This window comes from Hippocampus zosterae, chromosome 14, assembly GCF_025434085.1.
Source record: "Hippocampus zosterae strain Florida chromosome 14, ASM2543408v3, whole genome shotgun sequence".
Taxonomy (NCBI): domain Eukaryota; kingdom Metazoa; phylum Chordata; class Actinopteri; order Syngnathiformes; family Syngnathidae; genus Hippocampus; species Hippocampus zosterae.
Window position 1 is genome coordinate 6,349,314 of NC_067464.1, and position 22,693 is coordinate 6,372,006.

A 22,693-nucleotide genomic window follows, 5' to 3' on the forward strand; every position below is an offset into this window, starting at 1 on the left:
TATCACTTTTAAGGGTAACAAAATGATTGCAAAATCTCAATGTCATGTATTACACATAATTTGACATTTTCGTTACATGTTTCATGCAAGTTGACACACGTGATTTTCTTTCAGGGGGCCACATAAAATAATGTGGCGGGCCAAATCTGGCCCCAGGGCCTTGAGTTTGACACCCGTGCCCTCGGAGGTCAAGGAAAAAAAAAAACATCTGGTGGAAAATTGATCATCTTTATATTGTGCAAGGTTTATAATTTGGGCTTGTGTTTCTTTTTTTTTTCAAAGAGATAAAGTTATACTTGGGGGTTTGGGAAAGGGGGGGCAAGTGAATGTGTAAATCTCATTACCATCCTGCCATTATGTTTTAAATCCTGCGCAACCGTTGCTTAAAGGGATGGAAATCCAAATATGGGAATAGGACAAAAAAAAAAACATGCTGATGTTTGGATGTCAAGAGGCAATAAGGGTGGTATGGGCCGCCGATTGAGTGGGAGACAAAGGTAAATCCATGACCTCAGCTATTTCAGGGGCCGGCCTGCTTCGTGCTGACACGGACGTCCAGATTGCAGCCAGAGGTCGTCCCCGGGAGACGAGGCGAGCCGGAGCAGCCGTCATGTAACAAGGCCGATTTAGCAATACTGCTGGTGCAGGTCAAACTCGAATCGAAGGCGCGAGTGGCGACTTGCTTGTTTTTTCTTTGGCTCATCCGTCCAAACACTAAATCGTAAAAGGCTTCTTACTCGGATGGCGAAAGAGAGATGAGTGGATTGGCGCCGGCGCCAGAGTGAGCGCACCGTGCAAATGCAGCAGGATGGATGAGCACTCCCAATATAGTCTATTTTCTCTCAAGACTGAATACAAGTGCCAAGATGATGCAGAAGGGGGGAAAAGTCGGTTGGACCCTCTCACTGTGGCCGTGTCTCATTTCTTTTTAATTTCTGCTGCATTTCACATTCTCACTTTTTCTTGTCCATCCACACAGTGCATAAGAGAGCAGGACACACACACACACACCTCCCTTGATTCATTCTGCTTTATCAGTGACAGACTGCAAATAGTATTGAGATAAGGGCAAATGCCAAAAACTGACACAAGCTGGTCGGACAGACACGCAGATTAGTCACTGACACGTTTGTCACTTTAACAATGTTCAAAATGCAGCTAAGGGCTGAAATACGGACAAAAATATTTCTATATATATATATATTTGTCCTCGGGAGTGAGACCAAGAGTAAATATAATGTAAAATGTAATGTAGAATGGAGATTCCACAAATATTTTTCACATTTTCTTGGTCTTTTTTTTTTTGTGATGACATCACAGAAGTATGGTAAGTGCCAGTGATGTAAATGGAATTTAGTGCAACATAGGAATGGGTCTGGCAGCTCAGTGCGATATGAGCAGGACACGTTGGACCTTCTTCGACACCTGCATGGTTGAAAAGGCTCCACGGGCCTGTGTACGCGATCGTTATGGAGTTTTCTGGCACTAAAACATCTCAACTGAGAATATACGGCCTTCTCATAGGTATTATTATTATCGTAGACATTCAAGTAAAAGATCCAGCAAAAGTTTAACAGATTTGTTTTACTGGGTTTTTTTGTGGGTTTACAGATGCCAAACCAAATGGACTGCTACTACGCAAAACTGCCTCCCAAGGCTGAATTGTCCCTCTCTGTGTCTTCAAATGGGGAGTAATTTGACTTCATTTCAGTTGTATTTAACTACAGAACTTCTATGGAGATTAGAAATGTTATCACGTTACATAAAACAGCGCCTACATTATTAAAACTTTTATGATGGTGACAGATTAAGCCTTAAGCCTTTACATTATTTCCTATGGGAAAAATAGTTGTGAAATGAAGTTGGCTGTGGTTGTGCTGCGGTTTCATTGCAGTGGTGCACAGTTATTAATTTGCTCCCTCTCTCGTGGAGCAATGCCAGGTAACCAAACCGAGTGCTGAATATTCTTATTTAGCCGCAATTGCCGTTTTATAAGACACTTAAATTAAGAGAATGAACCTGAGTTCCATGCTAAGTTTTAAAATGTCTGCTGCTGCTGTAAGCAAACAACGACTCACCTTGTTCCTATAAAGAGAGGGTCTGATTTGCAAATAATAATCTTAAAATGTCCGATAGTTTCGATCCAAAACTGAAAATCACTGCCTATGTATCAATAGATTGTTTGATACAACCTAACTTTATGACTGGTTGACTGTATCAATTTGCTACGTGTGTCACAAAGCTAGTCTGTGTGCATTGATATATATGATATATACATATTTTCACGCCCATACAGCGCAGCGGAATAAAAGGCGTAGTGTCAGTTACGGGTGCGATGTCCGTATTTAACACATACACAAGACACATTGAACGCAGGCATGGTAAAACATAGGCTATTAATATCTTAATATCTTAAACGGTATGCATGCTAGCCTATGTTTTTAAAAAGGCAGTGGGGGAGCAAAACTGAGTTCGCTTCTACTTTATTCCCGTTCTTGGTGGCGCCGTTTCATAAAACAAAAGCACGACTTTGCGACTGCTCGATTCGCCTGGTCCTCCGTGTAACTGATAGCTTGCAGTTTAAACCGTGCTTCGTAAGCGTGTCTCTTTGTAGGTGCCATTTTCACGATGTTGTTTTGCACCCGCACCTACTGGTTATGTGCCTTTTACGCCCACCCTTCCCGTTTTAACATCCGCATGCTGTCCTCAGTTATATCCGCCTTTCCTCGAAATAAGCAACGTGTCGGATTTGCAGATTTTGGAACTAGGCGCATGCACAAGGCGACCCGTGTGATTCAGCTCGCCATCCATTTCGGGGAAAATGTACGACTTTTATGTGCGTCTTATGGTCGTGAAAAATACGGTATATTTTTCCATTAAGGCAGCATGGCGGATAAGCTGATAAATCTACAGGCTACCATTAGAGAAGCACGGCGGCGACATAACATACCACACATTAAACCGTGTTTACCATCATTAAAACAAATGTGCATGACACCAAGCTGCTGTGAAATTGTGAAATAACCCCAGTGCACCCCTATTTTTATACGCTTGTTATTATCCCTTCTTGGATGTGGTGGCAGAACATACGTTTTAGTCTTTGAATGGATCAATTACGAAGCAGCCCGTTACGGCACAAGGTATGTAAGCCCCGGCGAATCACTCGTGATGCAGTGTGTCGTCACTGTGGCCCATCTAGAGAATCATCTGATTTGTCGTGGGCAGGATACGTCTCCCAGCTGTGGGATTCGATGCTTTTACAGGCTGACAAGTGTGTTTATTAATCACCACACACTCCGATCTATATTCTACTTCACACGGTATCACAATGCCCCCATGGGTGGACGTATGACAGTTGATATGGAATATTAATGTGATTTGTTGCTCCGCCGGGTCCACTGGTCTGGGCCCTGGATCCTCTTCCTGTCTGATGCTATTGGCTGGGAACTCAGAGGGTAAGGAAAGGCTGAGGAGCTGCACAGTCAGGGCCATCCTTTGGGTATTCATGACGTGAGAGGTGTTTTGTCAGTATTTATCGCACGTCCTCGCGGCGTCTAGGTGCCTGCTAGCAGTGACTTGTGCTGTTGTAATTCATATAGCACAATAATAATATAGGGTTATTTTTTTTACCTCAAAGATCTATTAGAGGTCACACTGGCAAGTAGTGTAAGAAGGAGAATAGTGGCTCCCTTTTTGGTGTGAGCATCAGCTACTCGTAGTATTCAGCAGCCAAAACGTGTGTGCTGTAATGCTCGCATACAAGACACCGAAACCACTTTGCCACCCTGATATAAACCTGAAATAGGAGACAGGTAAGCCATGTGGAGAAACTTTATGGCACAGGTGTCAAAGTCAAGGCCCGGGGGCCAGATCTGGCCCGCCATATCATTTTATGTGGCCCGCGAAAGCAAATCAAACAGGGCAACGTCCATGACGCTTGCTAAAATATGTACCAAAATTTCAATTTTTCACATGTAATAAATAAGAGAGACAATGTAAGCTGTTTCTTGTTGCCAAACACATCATGACATGGTAACTAAAATGTGGCCCGCGACGAAAATGGGTTTGACGCCCCGGCTTTACAGTCAACCAAGATGTCAAAAATGTGTTAGCCCACTGCTAATTTTTCTCGGTCTTCCTCTGGCATCCATATTCCTACAAGTATATCCTCCAGACGCAATATTTAAAATCAACATTTACGTCACAAATGCAAGACGTAACGGTATCATCAAGTATGAGTACTTGACGGGTACACAGTCCGGGGGAAAAAAGTTATTATGTAAAGGCACACTGACGGTTTGAAATCTGAGTTTTTTTTTGTGTGACTTTGTTGGCAAGAAAATGGTTGGTTGACTCTCCTCACGTTGAATGACTATTTCCTCTTCTGTTTCCGCTCCTCTCTTTTGTCCAACTTAATAGACGTACTTATGTGAGTGATGCAAATGTGTTGCTTAATGTCGAAGCAGATGTGCAAGGGTACACGGGCTTCATCGCGACTCAGAGGTATGCCAACTCCATATAAATCTACATATGGTCCATTGGTCGAATGGTGTTTTGCATGCTTTGGTAAATATAGATAGAGTCCCCGCAGAGGCTTGTTTTTCTCTTTTCCAACAGCCCAGCTAAAACAAACACAGGGAGTGTTTTCTATTCAGCCACTTGCCTTTTTAAAAGGCACTTCAATCAAGAGAATGGCTGCGAGTCCTCTCCTCCATTTAAATGTTGCCTTTGTGAGCGGCTGCTGCTTTGAGAGAGAGAGAGAGCGAGAGAAAGAGAGCGTGAAGACATTCAATGTATCTCATGAGATTTGTCTAGGACCCAATTATACCAACAAAATGTCATCGCACCAATGTGACTGGGGCGCAGCATTGAGGAGACTGCTTGGCCCGCTCAATTAGCTATTGATCAGATTGGTGGAAATTAATGTCAATGATGAACAAAAGTAGAGATAGAATCTGCAAACAGCTTATGGCGAGGGTAGTATGCTCCAGCAGCCATAAGTCAGAAAAGAAAAATACTTTGTCGAGTGATGACCTCCGCCAAGGTGGAAAGGAATCAAGAACAGCTTGAAATAATGTGTTTTATTCACCATATTCTCTGCATTATAAGGCGCTTAGGAGTATAAGGCGCACCTTCGAATGGCCTCGTTTAAAACTGCTTTCGTGAATAGGGCGCACCGCGTTATAAGGCGCATAGAATAGAAGCTACAATAGTTGCTGTGGTTGCGTTATGCATCCACTAGATGGAGCTACGCTAAAGGGAATGCAACACAATACAGCTTCATTATAGAGAGCTTTCACAACCGCTGCAGCTGTAACAAAAAACTTTAGAGAATATTTAAAATACTACGTCCAAGAAATCAAAATATTGATCTATATATAAGGCGCATCGGATTATAAGGCACAATGTCGGCTTTTGAAATGCTTTTAGGTACGCCTTATTGCGTAAAATATTAGTGCGTAAAATATGGCATATGGTTTATTTGAAAGCGTCTTAAGAAATGATATGAAAGCACTTCTCCAAGTCTCGAAGGAAACTAAAGCTTGGAAGTCTCCACCAGCCTCTTTCACGTTTTTTTTTTTTTTCACACAGAACCAAGCAAGGTGTAATATTCATCAACAATCACTTAATTAGATGTGTGACATTGTCAGCTCCCGAGACCGGTGTGACAAGTTAAATGTTATTTTGGAGGAGGCAATTACATTTATCAAAACAGGGCAGGAGAAGTGGGTGCCCTGCGCGTTAAACCTCACACAACTGTTTTAGCCTCAGTTATACTTCGGATACGAACCAGGGTAAAATAGTGTTTTCGTTTTTTTTCCCCGTTGTAGTTAATTTTTATTTCATTTTGAGCATTACTTTTAAAATGGAATCAGCTTTAAGTACTTTTCAGACCGTGTTTGTTAGTTTTTATTTTGGTTGAGTTTTTAGTCGTCATCGTAGTTGTTGTATCTGTTTTTAATATTGTACATGATTAAAAATGGTCACAGTAAGTATCGTGTATAAAAAATTTACAAAATATACTTTAAAAAACATTTTTAAAAAAAACAACCATCCAGAAATTAAATACAGGTTCTGTATAACAGTCCGCAGACTTTGAAATGAAACGAGCGCAGCGCATAGCACAGCCTCCAAAGTTAGCTGCATCACAACTTTAGCATTTAAATATGGGATGGTGTCACTTTCCTTCTCACGTTACCCAAGTTGTCAACTTGAAAAGTTTGTACCTTGAATTCCGACACATAACACAGCACTCCGCTTACCCACTTGCTTTGTCACTTCAGAGTGGCCGTAGCTATCCACTCCTTTTCACCCCAAAATTTTGCTAGGCTAGCAAGAAATGTCGTCATAGTTTTGGCAGTTTTGGTCGCTGCACATTTAAACGCAGGCGTTCAATTGTTTCCTCATTAATAGCTATCGTACAACCAGATCACGATAAACCACGATGGACCGATCCATACGTCTTGTTTGACTGTTTATCATTTAAAGAGGCGATAGCCCAGTTGTGTCCGATATCAGTCGATGTACGGGAAGGTGGACACAGAGAGAATAGTAAAAGAGGGCATGGGGGGGGGGGCTGTAAGACACAGTTAGAAGGAATCAAGAGTTGGCCTCAGGGTAACCCTTTTGGAATATGCACGCTTCCGCACATGTGTGCGCGTACACATATCTGATGGCACCGTGCAGCCATCAGGAACCACATTATTCCACGGTACTTTGTACAGTGCGTTAATCACAGGGACCCTTGAGCGCTCCTTGGGCTCCAAATATTCTAACCTTGAGGTTACGAGAAAGACATTAGTCCCGATCCATTCAAAGTATTGGAGACGGGGGGGCGGGCGGCGGAGGGAGGAGGCGGAAAAGCTTTCAAGGTAATGAAATTCGACTATAATTTAAAGGGAAAAAAAAGACTTGCAGGGACAAGCATGAGCGTGAGTTAGGGTGGGGGGGGGGGGGGATTAAATTGGATTTTTTCTTTTTCCTTTCTTTTGAATTACGTTTAAGTGCACGAAGTAGGGGGTCGGGGGGACTGAATTCCTTTCCCTTCTTTTTTCAAACAAAGTCATGATAACAGCATTAACATCCAGGGATGAATCGAATCATTTCAAATCCAATTAACCTATGACAGAATAGATGATTGGCCAGGAATGAGAATGAAGATTTCAAGCGGTGGCTGGAGAGAAGGTTGACCTGTAGGGACTTTTGAGGGTCAACTGTCAAGGAGTCTAAAATAGAAAGTTGAAATTGTTTTTATTTTTGAAACTTGGATAAAAAAAAAACTAAAATAGGAGTCTTTTCATTCATCCAAAATAGCAACCCAAATCAATCAAATTCTGGATTTGATTTTTTGTTTTTGTTCTGGTCAAGTATGAACACTTTTGGCGCAACTCAACCAGTTCGGTCGTAGTAAAAAAAAAGCAATTTGACTTTGGTGTAATCCAACTTTTGAAACCGATCAAGTTTTACCATAAAACATGAGGGAGAAACATATCTATGGTTAAGAGAAAAAGTAAATAAATGTTTCCCTGTACATACAAAAAAAAAATTCCATCCTGCAAGCACAAAAACAAGAAAGTGAATGTGATGTGGTTGTCATGACACTTTTGGGTACATTTGAAAACTAGGAACTAAACCAAAGCGGCGGAGTGGCACCAATTTACAACTAACCATCCATTTTCAAAAGTGCCTTTCCTAAATAGTGTCTCTGTTGAGCTGGAGCCGATCCGAAATGATTTTGAGAGAGGGGCAGGGCATATTCTGGACTAGTACCCAGTCAGGTTTACAAACCCACCTAAGAATTTGGACCATTGTTTTATCACAATGACAATAAAGACATTGACTCATTTATTAATTCAATTATACAGATGAATGTGGAACGTTTCTCCCTCAAGGACTCCACACTAACCATACCTATAAACAACAACAACAAATGGGGGAGTGGGCGGTGGGGGGGTAATCTTCCCAGGAATTACAAAATATCACACGGCTACAAATGATAACTTTGCAAGTTCCCCGAAAGGTACAATGAGGGAGAGAAAGACGAGAACAAGGAGCTCAGAGGACGTCAGCATGCTCTCCCTCGCCTCCCTCCTTTTGTTTGTCGCGACCGTTCTGACTGATAGTCGAAGTGCTCCGCAGTTAACCCCACTTATTGGCGATGCCGCCTGCCGCGGCCGCTCTCACCTCCATCCATCCATTTTCTATTCCTCCCCTCACTGGCTCACACACAGCTGCAGCCGGTCCATTAAGTTAATTAAAGGCTCCATTTTGAGCTGGAGCCTGCAAGCAAATACGAGTGCCAATCAATAGATCTCGGGGCTTATTTTGTGGAAGGGCGGAGAAGGGAGGGAGGGGTGCGGCTGATTTGTAGCCTTGGCAGACAAGCCATGTCCCTCTCTGTCTGTCCTCTGTCTCTGTCTAATTTTGCAGCCGACCCAGCCCCCCCGCCCCAGAGTCTCCTCTCTCCTGACTGGGTTGGCCATCTATCACTTTGCTCTCCTGTCTTACCTCAAGCAACCCACTGGCTTAGCCATCCGCCTACGAGTCGTCGCAACTACTGTGTTTCCCTAGTGTGTCGCCATCTGCACAGGAGCGTCAGCTGCGTGGAGGGGGGTGGGGGTGGGGGGTCCATGTTGGGAGGCAGCTGACACTAACGGCAAGTCCGGAGGGGATGAGCGCGAGCTCGGGAACCCTGATAATACATAAGCACGCCTATACAGAATAGGAACGACCCATGGCTGAAGATGGCATTAAAAACCATCCCGATAAAGAATGGATGCGGTTTTCCGTGTTTCTATTCATATCCGAAAGTGTCGGGATAAAATGCGGCAGGCTGGTAAAGAGAAAAAGTCACACCATCATTTCCCCGCCAGCGGAGAAAGTTCACCAAAAAAAGCCTGACTGCAGAAAATGTATGATAAGAGGGAGAAAAATAATCAATAAATAATAAAATAAAGGATTGCACGGGTTCACGTTTCCAAGCGAGGACCAAAGAAGTGAAGGAGTAATTATTGCGGTTCATTTTTCACCGACTCACGATATTCAAAAAAATTTTTTACAGCTTACAACCCTCATTGTGTCTTAATTGACTTCCTGTATTTTTTACAGTGTACAAATCCTGTATTGTATTCTGCGTCCTGATTGGTTAAGGTACCGTACATCAATTTGAATCCATCTCCTCAATGTCATGTCTCTCCTTCAGGACAAAGAGGGATGGTCAGGGCGAAGCATGAAATACGTGCTCCTTCTATCATTAAAATGATATAATTATGATCATTTCAAAATAGTGTCTTCATTAGTGTTTACATTTTTATTTCCTAAATCGATGTTTGGGTCTCCTGTTGTGCTCATTTCTGAACAATGTTCATGGATGTTAGCACCGGTTTTGACCTTTGTTTTGTTATAAAATAATATTAACAATCATAATAATTAGCACAACAAAAAAGAAATAATAATACTCATCTATACTTATTTATATTTTTGGCAACGGTTTGAAAGAAAGAATAATATTATATATTATATTATATTATATTATATTATATTATATTATATATTATATTATATAAGAAATGTGAATGAATATTAAATGGCAATGTTTATAGCCTAAAAACATATCGTACAATAATTGCAAAAAAAAAAAACAACCCAAAAAACAAATAAAAAGTTTCCTATTTCGCAAATTTCACCAATCCCGGGGGTGATGTTCCAAAAATAACCCGTCCGCTGCATATTGATCCACTGCAAGCAATCTGTCCAAATAAAAGCGTCATCAGTGAGCCTTGATTTTTTTTCTCCAAAATCTATTTTTTGCTATTGTCACGTGCCACCCACAGCAAGAGAGCAGGGCCCACAGGCTAAAGCACCATCATTAGCTTCACGTGGTGTGCGTCTGCTATGAACGATGGCAGCGGGTGGCCCGCTCAAGATCACCCAGGCAAGTCCTCTCTGCTGGATATCTCCATTGCGACAGTCTCTCCATTCCCGCCGTTACATCATCAGCACCGCGGAGTGTCATCGCTCTTCCCGGCAGCAGTTTGACAATTCCCTCTCTCCCCGGAGAGGCGCGGCAACCCTTGCGAGCCTTGATGGCGAGCCAGTGTTGTTGGAGGGCCCGCGCTTGCCAGCCCCCTCCTCCATCGCGTTCCAGATCGGACGCCTGGTGCTTTCCCACTACTGTCATCTACTCTCCCTCCTTCTCAGAGAGAAAGAAAGAAACCCCAAGGGGGCTTGTTCATATTCTCTCCTCTTATTGTGTTTTCATCTTTTTTTCCTCCCCTGATGACACAGAACCGCGCACTCCTGGCTCTCGAGAGTATCCATCCAGCATACAGCCAGGGAGTTGGCGAAAACGCATGGTTAACCCCATTTTATTCTGTCTATTCATAGGTTCCCGCTGGCAAAGCTTGAACGCTTGCAGCAGATAAGAGAGGGTCATCTGATGCAAAAACAAAAAAAAGAATGGATGGATGGTACTACAAATGACAAGCGACGCTCTAAAGAAGTATGCGCCACCATATTGTGTACTTTGAGAAGACCGTACACTTCCCAGGGCGTTATATGCAGGTTTATCTACCCTCTTCCGGGGTATGATCCTGTTTCCTGGTATTGACTAAACTCTCTCGACACTGTGTGCTGGAAAAACCTTTTAGCCACGGCAACACCAATTGGAGAACATATCCAGAGTGTTCCAAGCAGACCAGGGAAAGTTCATCCATGCTTTTCTCGCCAGTAGACTTGACTATCGTAATGGTCTTCTGACTGGTCTCCCTTAAAAGAGCATCAAACAGCCGCAGCTCATTCAGAATGTCCCAGCCTGGGTTATGCTCGGAAATAAAAGAGATTAGAACACATTACTCAAGTTTTCAAAAGGCTTTAAACTTGCTCCCACTGAACTGTGGAACAGCTTTTAAAGTTCGGATACCGGTCTATAAAACACTGAATGGTTTCGGTATACATTGAATACGTTGGAGAGATGCTAATGGAATATAAAGGTAGTCGAGCTCCATGGTCTGCAGACTCAGGTCAATTCGCGAAGCCCAGGGTTCAAAGCAAACACGGTGAAGCAGCTGTGATGCTGCATTCAAATGACAGCCTCAATTGAGAATGCTTTCAAATCCAAGTGAAAAACGGCAATCCAAAGATTTATGTCTAATTTAAATTGCTTTTAAATCTTGGACTTTTAATTCTGTAAGGCCTTGTGCATGAAATGTGGTATATTAATAAAGCTACCTTGCCTTCTCTTATTGGCACATATTGTCCCATTATTGAGAAGCTGTACTACCTGGGCAACTTCTGTTGGGCTGCAAATAGCGCCTCATGCAGCCACTAGTACGTTTCTGACAATCGGTCTGTCTCCTGGTATTGCTTTCATGATATTGACACTGCAAGGGAGACATCACGGCGCGCTTGGATAAAGAGGTGCTGGAGTACCTGAGCAGATTCTGCAGAAATATATTGTTCTTGTAACATTATTAAGATTTATGGGCATGTAACTGACAATTTTGTCCACAGAAGCGCGGCAGCTGCGAATTGACACGGGTGCAGACTGATTTAAGAGAGCTGCGCCACGCAATATCGCTGTCAAGAGAACACGTTATCAACAGCCAGGTACACCGTATTAAAATGCAAATGGTGGTGGGGGGAGAATTGGGAGGGAAAGAAATAAGAGCTTTCCTCCGATACTTGTTCCGGTTTGACCACGTCTCTCTTTGGCTTCACTCTTTGATTTTGTTTGCTTCCATCTTTGAGTCCCGTATCAAGTATGCGCTCCCTCATCCTTTGTCACCCCTCCCACCACCGCCACCACCAGCTCCACCCCTCCTTCTCTCCAACTCTCACTCTGTGTAATTCAATCATCTCAAGGAGATGGATATCCATCCCCCAGGAGTGCTTATGCTCTCCATTTCCTAAAGCGCTTGATCAGATTAATTGATTAAAAGCCCCCCGACCCCACCCCCCCCGACCCCACCCCCCCGCACCCCTCTACCAACCGCAGCTGTGGTGGCATGCTGGAAATCAGTTTTGCATTGATTATATATATATATATATATATATATATATATATATATATATATACACATATACATATACCATATTTTCCAGCAGAGTATAAATCACAGTTTTTTTTTCATAGGGTGCGACTTATGTGTGAAATTATTAACACATGATTAGGTCATTTCACATTAAACCACAAGAGGCCTGCTCTCGGCCTGTGATGATAAATTGACGATGAGTCTGACGTAAGCGACGTAGAAGAGGAAGCGGCGCATCATCTACCCACCAAGTTGGAGGAATTGTTTAAAAGTGACACCGATTTAGTGATTTGGAGTGAAACTGATAGTTTGGTAAACTTGTGAGCATATTCTTTATGCTATGTTAGTTATCTGAATAACTCTTAATATGTTACGTCGTGACTGACATTACCAGGCATGTCAGTCATGTAACGGTAGTATACCGTGCAGTTAATTTATTGTAAATTGCCTTTCAAGATGACATGTATGTTTTTGGTATTGGATTTTATCAAATACATTTTCCCCCAAAATGCGACATATATGTTTTTTCCTTCTTAATTATGCATTTTTTGGCTGGTGCGATTTATAAGTCGTAGCGACATAATACGAAAAATACGGTATACATACATATACATATATATATGTACATTTTTTTAAATTATTATTATAATTAAACTTAAATGCCTTTTTGCTTTGCTCCAGACAGACCTCATGAAAAGCACATGAGCGAGCTCGAGCGAGGAGAGAACTTTTGCGGGGGTGGAGTGTATGGCAGCCTGCTGGACAACGGAGATTTATAAAGCAGACAGCTAGAACCACGGGCGTATAAGCGACATGGAGATCACGGGGGAAAATAAAGCAGATGAGGCGATCGATGAAATGAAATTAACAAGGCTATTTTGGCGGGGCCCAGCGGGGGTGTCTCCAACCATCAGGGCCTCACAGGGTGAATAAAACTGTTCAGGTGCCCCCCCCCCCAAAAAAAAAAATGTTGGATTTGCATCTGTATGACCACATTGGGCAACTCAGACCTCTGCTCATCCATTGCAACAGCGAGACAAGCGGTTGCCGTGTCTACCGAGTGCCGAGTCCCTGTGGAGTTGTCGCTCTCTTCCTCTCACTTCTCTGGCGTCTCCTTTTCCTTCTCTCACTATTTGGCACTGCGATATCAAAGTTGATTACTGTGCTCTTCCTGGGCCTGCCTTAACATAGGGGCCAAATGCCTGCACGTGAATACAGACACACACACACACACACACACACACACACACACACACACACACCCCCCGTCGTCGCAAGTCTCTCTTATCTATCTGACGCACATGTTCTCTATACGTGTAAAGCTTTTACCTGAGCGCGAGCCATTACAGCGGAGGCTTTTACCCCCCGAGAGCCAAATTGCCTTTCAGACACAACCTTTCCGTTTTCCGTTTTTTTGTTGGGTTTTTTTTGCCCTTGACATTTAGTTTGCTTGCATTCCCCCGCGTACTTACAGACTCGCACGAGCTGTGAAACCCACACAAAGTACAGTAAGTAAATTGCACCGCGGTGCATAATTCGCTGTCATTTAGCGCTCATATATATTTTTTTCTGTTTAGGAGACAAGGCGACTTATTTTAGGGCAACAAAAGCATCTGATGAAAGACACTGCTAGAAAGATCAGAGAGGATGATAACAGTCCGGCAAGAATTGAGAGAGGAAATATTTATGACATGCAGTATCAGTAATGATGTTTAGACAGCCTTTGTTTTATTCCTATTCTCATGAAGTTGAGGAGTAGAAGTAAAAATCGACACGCTGGTTATTTACCCCTCCTCAAGAAACTCCTCCCCCTGCCCCCGTCTTACTTTCCTCAAGACTTTATTTGCAGGTTGACTGATCTCTCAGCCCGGGATTGATCTGAAGCCGCTTTCTGGAACCAGTGCCTCGAGGGTGGCTCAGTGCAAACACGAGGAAGCCCCACTCTACTTTCTGCTATGGCGGCTCCACATTGTAACCACTTTGCTAAGCGCGCAAAACAGCTCTACATGTCAGGCATTTACGTCAACCTAGAAGTCCACAGCAATAAAAATATTCGGTGAGGAACTGAGAGAGGGGTGGTGGGGGGGTCAATAGAGAACTTAATGAGAAAAGACAGCAGTTTCGTACAGCCTGCATCACATTCGCTTAGCGCCGTCCGCAAAACAAATACATTACTTTTGACAAACGCGCGGATCATTTGAACATTTTACATCAATAATGCATGTCGGCGGAGGCTCGTTTGGAAAAAGGGCAGCGTTTGTTTGATTCGAGCGATGTCGCGTATACAATGGCTGAGCGTCATTATGACGGCAAAGTTATGAAATGGCTGGCAGCGTAGTGGGAGCTGAGCTAACGCACGACGGTGATTAGGAGAAGGCATCCATCCCACACACGGAGAGCCGTTCAGCAGCCTAATAATGGCTCTGTGGAGGCTTGCACTTTGATGCACATACTGTATACATACAGACGGCAGAAAAATGCATATACAATTACATGCTATGATTTTGTTGTTGTTTCGTGGGCGAGTCCCTGCAGAGTTTATGATTGATGGATTATGTGAGTTGTGTTGTGACACACAAATGGGGGATTGGTGTGAGCTAATCCACACTGCCTCCTACAGGACGATAGCTCACACTGTAGCTTTGACAATGTGACCAAGTGAACAAGTTGATGCGAGCAACAAGTGGCATCCAAGACAAGTCCAGGAATCGGCAAGGACGTCATGCTGAGTAACTGCTTTTGTTTTTCTTGCGGCCACTTTAATTAGGCCTCCTTAGCTTTCATCTCGAATGAAAAGAAAATGCTTTATTCATGAGCCCAATCTAAAAATCTGTCCATTTGAGCCAAGGTTGTCATTTATTTTAGCCTATTGAAAGTAATTAAAATGAAAGGCTATATATTGGAGCCCGCTTAGAAGTTAGAAATAACCTAGATGGAGCTAATGAGTTCGGACCAAAGTGTCCGGAATCAAAAGTAAACAACAAATATGGCTGACGCCAGAGGAAGTGATTTTTGTGTGTGTGTGTGTGTGTGTGTGTGTGTGTGTGTGTGTGTGTGTGTGCGCGTGGGGAGGCGGTTTGGGTGGTAATCAATTAATATTTTTAGGACATAAACATGCACGGAAACTCATCACACTCATTTGCCATGCACGGTAAAAATGTGGCATTTTAAAGTTGCCATGAAGGCCGAAAAACAAAATGGCTCTATAGTGCCACCTAGACTTGGGGAAAAAAAAGAAAAGGGTACCAAATGGGAACCACTGAGCTATTTACCAAGTGTTATCGTGCCTACCTTCCAAGCGATGCGGTTGCCTTTGGTGTCGTGCTCCAGTGCCATGGGAAACTCGCCACGCTCATAGAACTTCCGAAACATGGTGGGTTTGGAGGGGCGCTCCTGAAAAGCCCCTGCCGGCGGGGGACCTGCCACCTGACCGCACATACAAAGCAGACATGAATAAAAGTACAACAAGCAGACTGCGCAAGAAAGGTTTTGTTTTATGAAATTAGAACTGACTCGCACAGGAGAATAGATGCACTCCCACGGCTCTTTCTTTTGAGTAATTCAGGGATGCGCTTGTGCATGCTGCTGTGCAAAAACACTGGTAGTGCATGTTTGTGTGTGCATGTGTGTGTTCGCCCTATAGCCGCAGGCATAGCCAGAGGCATCGATGGTTTCAGCTTTTCTCTTGACTCCTCAGCTAGCTAGATATGTGCTTTTACTCTGTCATTCAAAGACAATGCGAGTCCTCTGCCACGCAATGTATGTATGCTGTTGTTAAGATGTCTCCGGGTACGGCCTTTTGTTTCTTCACACCATAACAATGTTGACTTTTAACTTTTTTTAAAGGGGAAGTCATGTAAAAAAATGTGTAAAAACACCGTATTATGATCAATCGTGCGTTCGTGTAATATGAATTAAGCAGAAAAATCCACCTGTTTTTAATCCATCTCTGGGGCAGCCATTTTGCCTTGTACCGCCACGTGCTGTCGACTGAAAATGCCATCACAGGGCTCAACGATCTATTGTCACGTGACCAGACACAGAAAAAAGGGTGAGTTACGATTGGTCATTATCTGAACCCTCAGGCACTGTGATGTCATTTTCAGTCGACAGCAAGTGGCAAAATGGCCGCCCACCTGACATGGAGAAAACCGTCTGGATTCTTCAACTTTATTCAAATTTCACAAACACAATATAAATCTGAATGCCCTTTTTAGACCAGTGGGGATGCCTAGAACATGTCAATTTAGAAATCAAATGTTGACGACTGATTTTCAGGATTGAGTTGTCATCATGACAAGTGATGTCAGCATATGCTGTCAGTGCAATTCAAGTAAAAAAAGAGCATGTGGTTTCCAAGTACTTTTGTCGAGCATTTGTGGGCATCGAAGCCGCTATGAACAATTTTTTTTTTTTGTGAAAACGACGGCTTTAATTTGTTGTCAAGCAAACAAGTGGAATGTTATGCTAGCTTCTAGCATTAGCCTGCACCTGAAGAGCTGCTTGCACTCACAGGATGTGAGGCACTACAGGTTGTGAAGGTTCCATGACTTAATGACTGAATCTGTCTCACACTGCCCGTAACTGACAGAAGTGTTAGAGTCATTAATCCTGTCATTTTTCCACAAGCGGAAACAAATGGCGATCGTTAGGGGTTAACAGTGATGCTCCTCTATACAACTATGCAAGTATTACTTTGACATCATCCTCTAGTGTTGACTGCGTGTTGCATAATCCAACACATTATCATTCAGTATTAAAAAAAAGGTAGCAAGGAGAAATCAGCAGGATGATGAAAGCGACTGTGGATGTGGCTCCGCGTTGCGAAGAGGGAAGTCCGCTATTACAGTTGTAGCGGTTCAAAGCGCGAGTTTAAAAAAGGTTTTAGAGCGCCGGGGGATTGCACTTCAGTAATTTTCACAGCCGTTTGGAGACGATACCGGGCGATACTAAATAAAATGCCGAGTTAAAAAGGCACTGAGGGGAGACTAAATGAAATGTTGCAAGCAAATTATTCCTTTTCATTTCCATCTTTTTATGAAATATCTGTTGCATGTTGCTGCAACAAAAACAATTGCATTTGTTATCACCTTTGTATTCTGAAAGGAATGTTGGATTTTTCATTTTAAGCCCTTGTGTGGGTCTATGCTTGTCTCATGATAAGACAATGCACCTCGTCAACATTAAGAGCAGGTGGGGCGAGGAATTAATTGTTTTTGCTTGTTTCGTTAAGATTCCAATTTAGCAGCTAGATCCGGGATTCACACACTTTGGGATTTTTTTTTTCTTCTGGAGGAACACAATTTCTAGTTCTTAGAGTACTCATGTCATCTGTCATCTTCGTCGTTATTATTGCATGACCAACATCAATGCAGCAGCGACAAAGCCCTCCCATCCAGGTAGCTACAATGGCAGGCGAGGCGTGCTGCATAAGAAACCTAAAAATAGCTCCAACTGAGGCAAGGATCGAGGGAGAGCGAGAGAGAGAGAGAGAGAGAGAGAGAGAGAGAGAGAGAGAGAGAGAGAGAGAATGAACCCAGACTGCACTGACTGGCTGAGTGGCTTTTATGATCAGGAATGATGACGCTGCAGTCAATTGCATGGCCTGTGTTCATGGCTGAGGAATTACAAGCGTCATAGCTATTTTCCTACTTTCTCTCCGGTTATCCGCACTGGTGGAAAACGCACAACGGAGGTCCGCAAAGGGACAGAATGCTAAACACTTAGCTTAGGATTCAGACTTTCATCGCTACTAGCTTAAACAGAATTGTTAGCATTTTCGTTATAAGCTATGTTAGCTGGAAATTAGATTGTGACTAGTCAAGCATTGATCTCTAGCACCTAAGGTCCAACTTGAAAGATCAGGCGGTACGACACAGACCTACAAGTACACCAAAGCCAAATAATACATGGATTTATCCAAAACAGTCTTTTCAAAACTCTTTGTTGATTTATCTGTGACATGTGAATGTAAACTTAGTGACGTAACAGGCTGATTTTTGGTGGTCTGAAAATACGGATGACAACTTTACAATGAAAACACTGCATTAATTCTATTCCAGTAAGTGGTGGTCAGATGCTACACACACATGCGCACGAGCAGCTCGTATTATCAGTAGCCATTTTTTTGGAATACCTATTGTCGGTCGAATACATATTATGCAATATCGTTAGCCTAATAGCGTTCTTGCCGACATAAAATTGTCATGTTTTGGGAAGACAAAAAAAAAAGCCATTATTAGCCAGCGCGTTGGGAATTAAAGAAAATTCTAATGATATTGAGTAGCTTCTTTCTAGGGGACGTTATAGCTGCCGATGTGCTTTTGGCAGCTTGTTAAACATGTTAACTGATTTCAAAAAGGTATCAGGCCAACATGAATGCTGTTCCTCTTTGGTTCGCTGTACAGCAACTAAGATCCCATCACGTTGTCATAAATAGCCAAAGGCTTTGAAAGAAATCAGAGAAGCAAGAAACAGACAAGCACCAGAGATGTGCTCCTGCTCCACAATGGAAGCCATAAACAAGCCTGTGAGGCGACAGTGCGGAGATGGTTGTTGCGTAAGGCAATAAAGGGAAGAAAAGACTGCTCTGTGTGTTTTTGGTGCACACATCAGGGAGTCATAACAAGGTAGCAGCGGTCAGATGAGCTCCAGGCTGTCATTTCTCTCCCTCGCCTTCAGCCTCCATCCAAATCTGTTTTTTCCTAACGCTGTTGTCCAGCCCAGCCGAGTTTCCCGGTAAGGAAGTTGCGAGGCCCCCGCCGAGACAATAAATGCATCAGCGTGCGCGCCACACACATGCTGAGCCCCCACCCCCTCCGTGAGTGAGCTACCGCAGAGGTGATTGAACACCAACGGGGGGCTGGCGCTGCTGTCATTTATAAAAGGTGCTCTGACTAAACCGCATTAGTATGGCACTTCCATGGCTCACCTGCTCGGGGTTGACACATAGACCGAGGGTGGCGGTGGAAAGGGAAAGAGGAACGAAAACGATAGGACACCCGAGAGAACACAGAGAAGAAATTGGTAAGGATTGTCAGAGAGAGAACAAAGACGCCAAGCAGCGAGGAAGATGAAAAATGGAGATGAAGTGCGGGTGACGTTGAAGAGTTGAGAGCCAAGAAAACGAGAGACAGAGGAGACAATAGGTTGTGGCTCATCAATTCTTGAGGGCGAGTTCAGCGTGGCGGGGGCTGCCCGCGCCAATGTAAGCGATCCATCACTGTGCCGGGGGCCTTTCGGACCGGCTCGCTCATCTCGTCAACTCGCTCGGCTTTTCAGCGAAAAAACCTCAACCGAAAACATCCTCCTGATGGATGTGTGTGTGGAGGGGGGGGGGGGGGGGTCTGCCTTGCAAATGAGACTCGGTTTGTCTCTCTCTTCATCCGTCTTTGCTCTTCTGAGGCAATGCCTTTGCGCGGCGACCGGGCTGCCACTTCATACGGGGGGCGCGTTGCGTCACCTGTCTTGCTGACAGCAAAGCAGGGAAGGCAGAGACCCGCTCGAGCTCTCTACATTTCGTTGCCGTTCTCGGTTGAAAGGTTATTGAAATCTGCCTTTCCTCTGGGAGGGAGCAGGGGAGGCCAGTCGTGGAAGATGGAATAGACAGGCCCGGGCTTTTCTGATAAGGTCAGCTTGCACAGGATCTTGCACAGGCAACAAATTAGCTCGCTTTATTTGCAGTGGAGTGGGCACCAGAGCACTGGTGAGCTTGTCCTCATGAGAATTTACAATACAATACAATACAATACATGCTGATTTATATAGCGCTTTCACAACAGCGGCAGCTGTAACAAAGCGCTTAACAAAACAGTTAACATCAAGTAAAACAATAAACACAACACATAACATAAAACACGGACAGTCGTGCAGTCCTAACCACTTTTCCGTCACACGCTTTGTTGTTTGAAGCAGTTTGGGATGAAAGAGGAGAGAATCAAAGTGTCCTTTAACCAGTGGATCAGAGACGTCATGCTCAAAATGTGCACACGTCGGCTACAAGCTAAGTTTCAAAGTCAACAAGAAACTGTAGCATCCATTGACGAAAAAAGAGATTGGTTCACTTCTCCTGTCCCATGGAAATCCATTTCAATTCCAAGCGGCGACTCACGGTTCCAAATACGCATCGCCGCTCTTCGCCAACGCTCCTCTCTCCTCATCCTCAACTTCAGCGGCCATCCATCAATTTCATCATATTTTCTCCAAAGAGGAATGCTGAAACTAACTGTTTTTGTATGTCCTTGACCACTGGTGTTGGGTGGGGGTTTCAGTTCGTCACTGTGGGATTTTGTGTACCGTATTTTTCGGATTATACGTCGCTCCGGATTATAAATCGCACCAGCCAAAAAATGCATCATTAAGAAGGAAAAAAACATAAGTCGCACTGGAGTTTAAGTCGCATTTTTGGGGGAAATTTATTTGATAAAATCCAACACCAAAAACATACACAAAAGGGAATTTAAAATTAAAACTAGAGAACAACAGGCTGAATAAGTGTACAATATGCTAACGTTACATGACGCTTAAACAACCAACTGTGAATGTGCCTTTCAGATTCAGATTCAGAAAACTTTATTTATCCCTGTGGGGCAATTATGTTCACGTTACATATTAAGAGTTATTTAGACAAGTATAGCACCATGAACATGCTAACAAATTGACCAAACCATCAGCGTCACTCCAAATCAGGAAATCCAATGAAATCTTCATGCTCAGTGTCACTTTTAAACAACTCCGCCAACTCTTCTACGTCGCTTACGTCAGAGTCATCGTCAGTTGTTTTTCTCACTTACCGCCAACGTGGAAACTATCAACACAGGCCGAGAGCACCCTCTTGCGGTTTATGTGAAAATAACATGTGATGTGTACAACGTGTTAACCATTTCACACATAAGTCGCTCCAGAGTATAAGTCGCACCCCCAGTCAAACTATGAAAAAAACTGCAACTTATACTCCGGAAAATACGGTAATTGGATCCCGAATGATTTAGATCGCATTTTTAGGGGATTTCAGTCGGATTTTGAAAAAAAGGTAAAGCGCTAATATGAGTAGAAAAAATGCGGGTGTTATTGGAGGGGGTGTCAATCGTCTTACCAAAACAGTTCATTTTCTAATGGCCCGTTTTAGGTCGGTCAAAAGGAAGGAAGCTCTGCTCCGCGGCCCCGTCCTGATAATCATCCAGCGGCATCGTTTTGCTTACTCATTACCTCTGCAGGGCAAAAGACAAGGTCTGGCTGGTGGGGGACCTGATCTCTTTCAGCAGAATAAATCTGCGCCACCCAATTAATCTCTCATGACGAAACAGCATGAAGCTCACGAGTCCGCCAGTGAGCTCTATTACGTGCAGAAATTAGCCACGTTGTGAGGGGGGCAAGGTCGGACGAGAACAAATGAGGAAAGAGCGCGCCGTGACTCATTTTATGCAGAGCTCACAAGGCCGGACACAACAGAGGGAGCGCTTTTACAGTTGTCACTGTGTCAAAGGCTTTCGGATCAACAATATCGCGCACACAAGCACAAGGGCAGCGGCTCGCTTGGCTCTGAAAAGTGACGACAATGCAACGCGGCGGCACCATTACGCGCCCGGTTGTCACTACAAAGGCACGGTGGGATGAAACAGCTGACAGCTACCTGCTATTGAAGGCTTTGAAAGAAGGACTGCTTGAAAGAAAAAAAACGACAGCGCTTCAAGGCCTGGAGAACGCCCCTCTCCTCTACGGTTTAACACGTTACCTGCAATAACAATATTTGCCTGATATTAAGGTGTTGACTTGGAGACTGGAGATTTTTGTGAAAATATATACAAAAGTGAATTTATAGAGTGGCCGAATGATTTAGTAGGTCTGCTTTCATAGAGTCGGTACGTTTTATATTTGCACTGCATCATTAACAGTCATAACCAGGTCCCAAAACGTCGACAGAATATTACCCAGTGGTTTGCCAGAACTGGAAAAAGAACTCCGGGCAAGTGTGCACGATGACTTTCTATTCCTAGAACTCAGCCTTGGTGCCTTGAAGGCTTGTCTGTTGGAAATTATGCTAAAGGTTTGCCTTCAGAGAGAGCGAAGGGAGCCCATCTGAAATGTGACCTTTTACTTAAATCAAACTCGGCCAGACCTACACCGAAGGTTACATCCCCGCTCTGCTCGTACACACAGACACACTGCGTCCAGAACGACACAATACAAAATAGGCTTTCTCTTTGAAATGTGTCGACTGGTTTCGATCTCATCGACGATGGTATTTGTACCGCCAAGATCTTCTTACCACCGCGTGCAAATCGGTTGTGTGACATCAATAGCACTTGGTAACAAGAAAATGCTAACAGTATCTCCTTTATTTATTACAAAATAGAATTTGAAATTTTGGTCGAGATTTTCGCAAGCATCATGAAAGTTGACATCTTTGATTTGCTTTCCCGGGCCTCATAAAATGAGGTGGTGGGCCCGATCTGGCCCACGGGCCTTGAGTTTGACACACGTGGACTTATCTTACTTTTCTCCGTTGAGTAATTGATGAGAGGAAAATTGCTACTTCGTAATTCATTATTCATATAGCAGCAATCAGCTCGTTGAAAACAAACTGGCACTGAGCATTCATTATCAAGTGGTAGTACCATTAACTGCCTCTTGGCAGCAGCAGTGAGGGACATTTTATTCTT

At 43.6% G+C, this 22,693-nt stretch overlaps 2 protein-coding genes across 4 annotated transcripts in view; one reads left to right on the forward strand and one right to left on the reverse strand.

Annotated features, from left to right (window-relative positions):
• Positions 1 to 22,693, forward strand: part of dync1h1 (dynein, cytoplasmic 1, heavy chain 1) — a 343,117-nt gene that overhangs the window by 143,886 nt on the left and 176,538 nt on the right. The gene's annotated exons all lie outside the window — the stretch shown is intronic.
• Positions 1 to 22,693, reverse strand: part of pacrg (PARK2 co-regulated) — a 136,352-nt gene that overhangs the window by 95,774 nt on the left and 17,885 nt on the right. For 2 of the 3 annotated variants that reach the window (XM_052085432.1, XM_052085431.1), the window contains exon 2: positions 15,324 to 15,458. In XM_052085432.1, coding sequence (XP_051941392.1) covers positions 15,324 to 15,404 — 81 coding nt within the window. In that variant the 5' untranslated portion in view covers positions 15,405 to 15,458. Of the gene's footprint in view, positions 1 to 15,323; positions 15,459 to 15,964; positions 16,014 to 22,693 lie in introns of those variants that run through there. The other variant, XM_052085433.1, reaches the window with a different exon arrangement.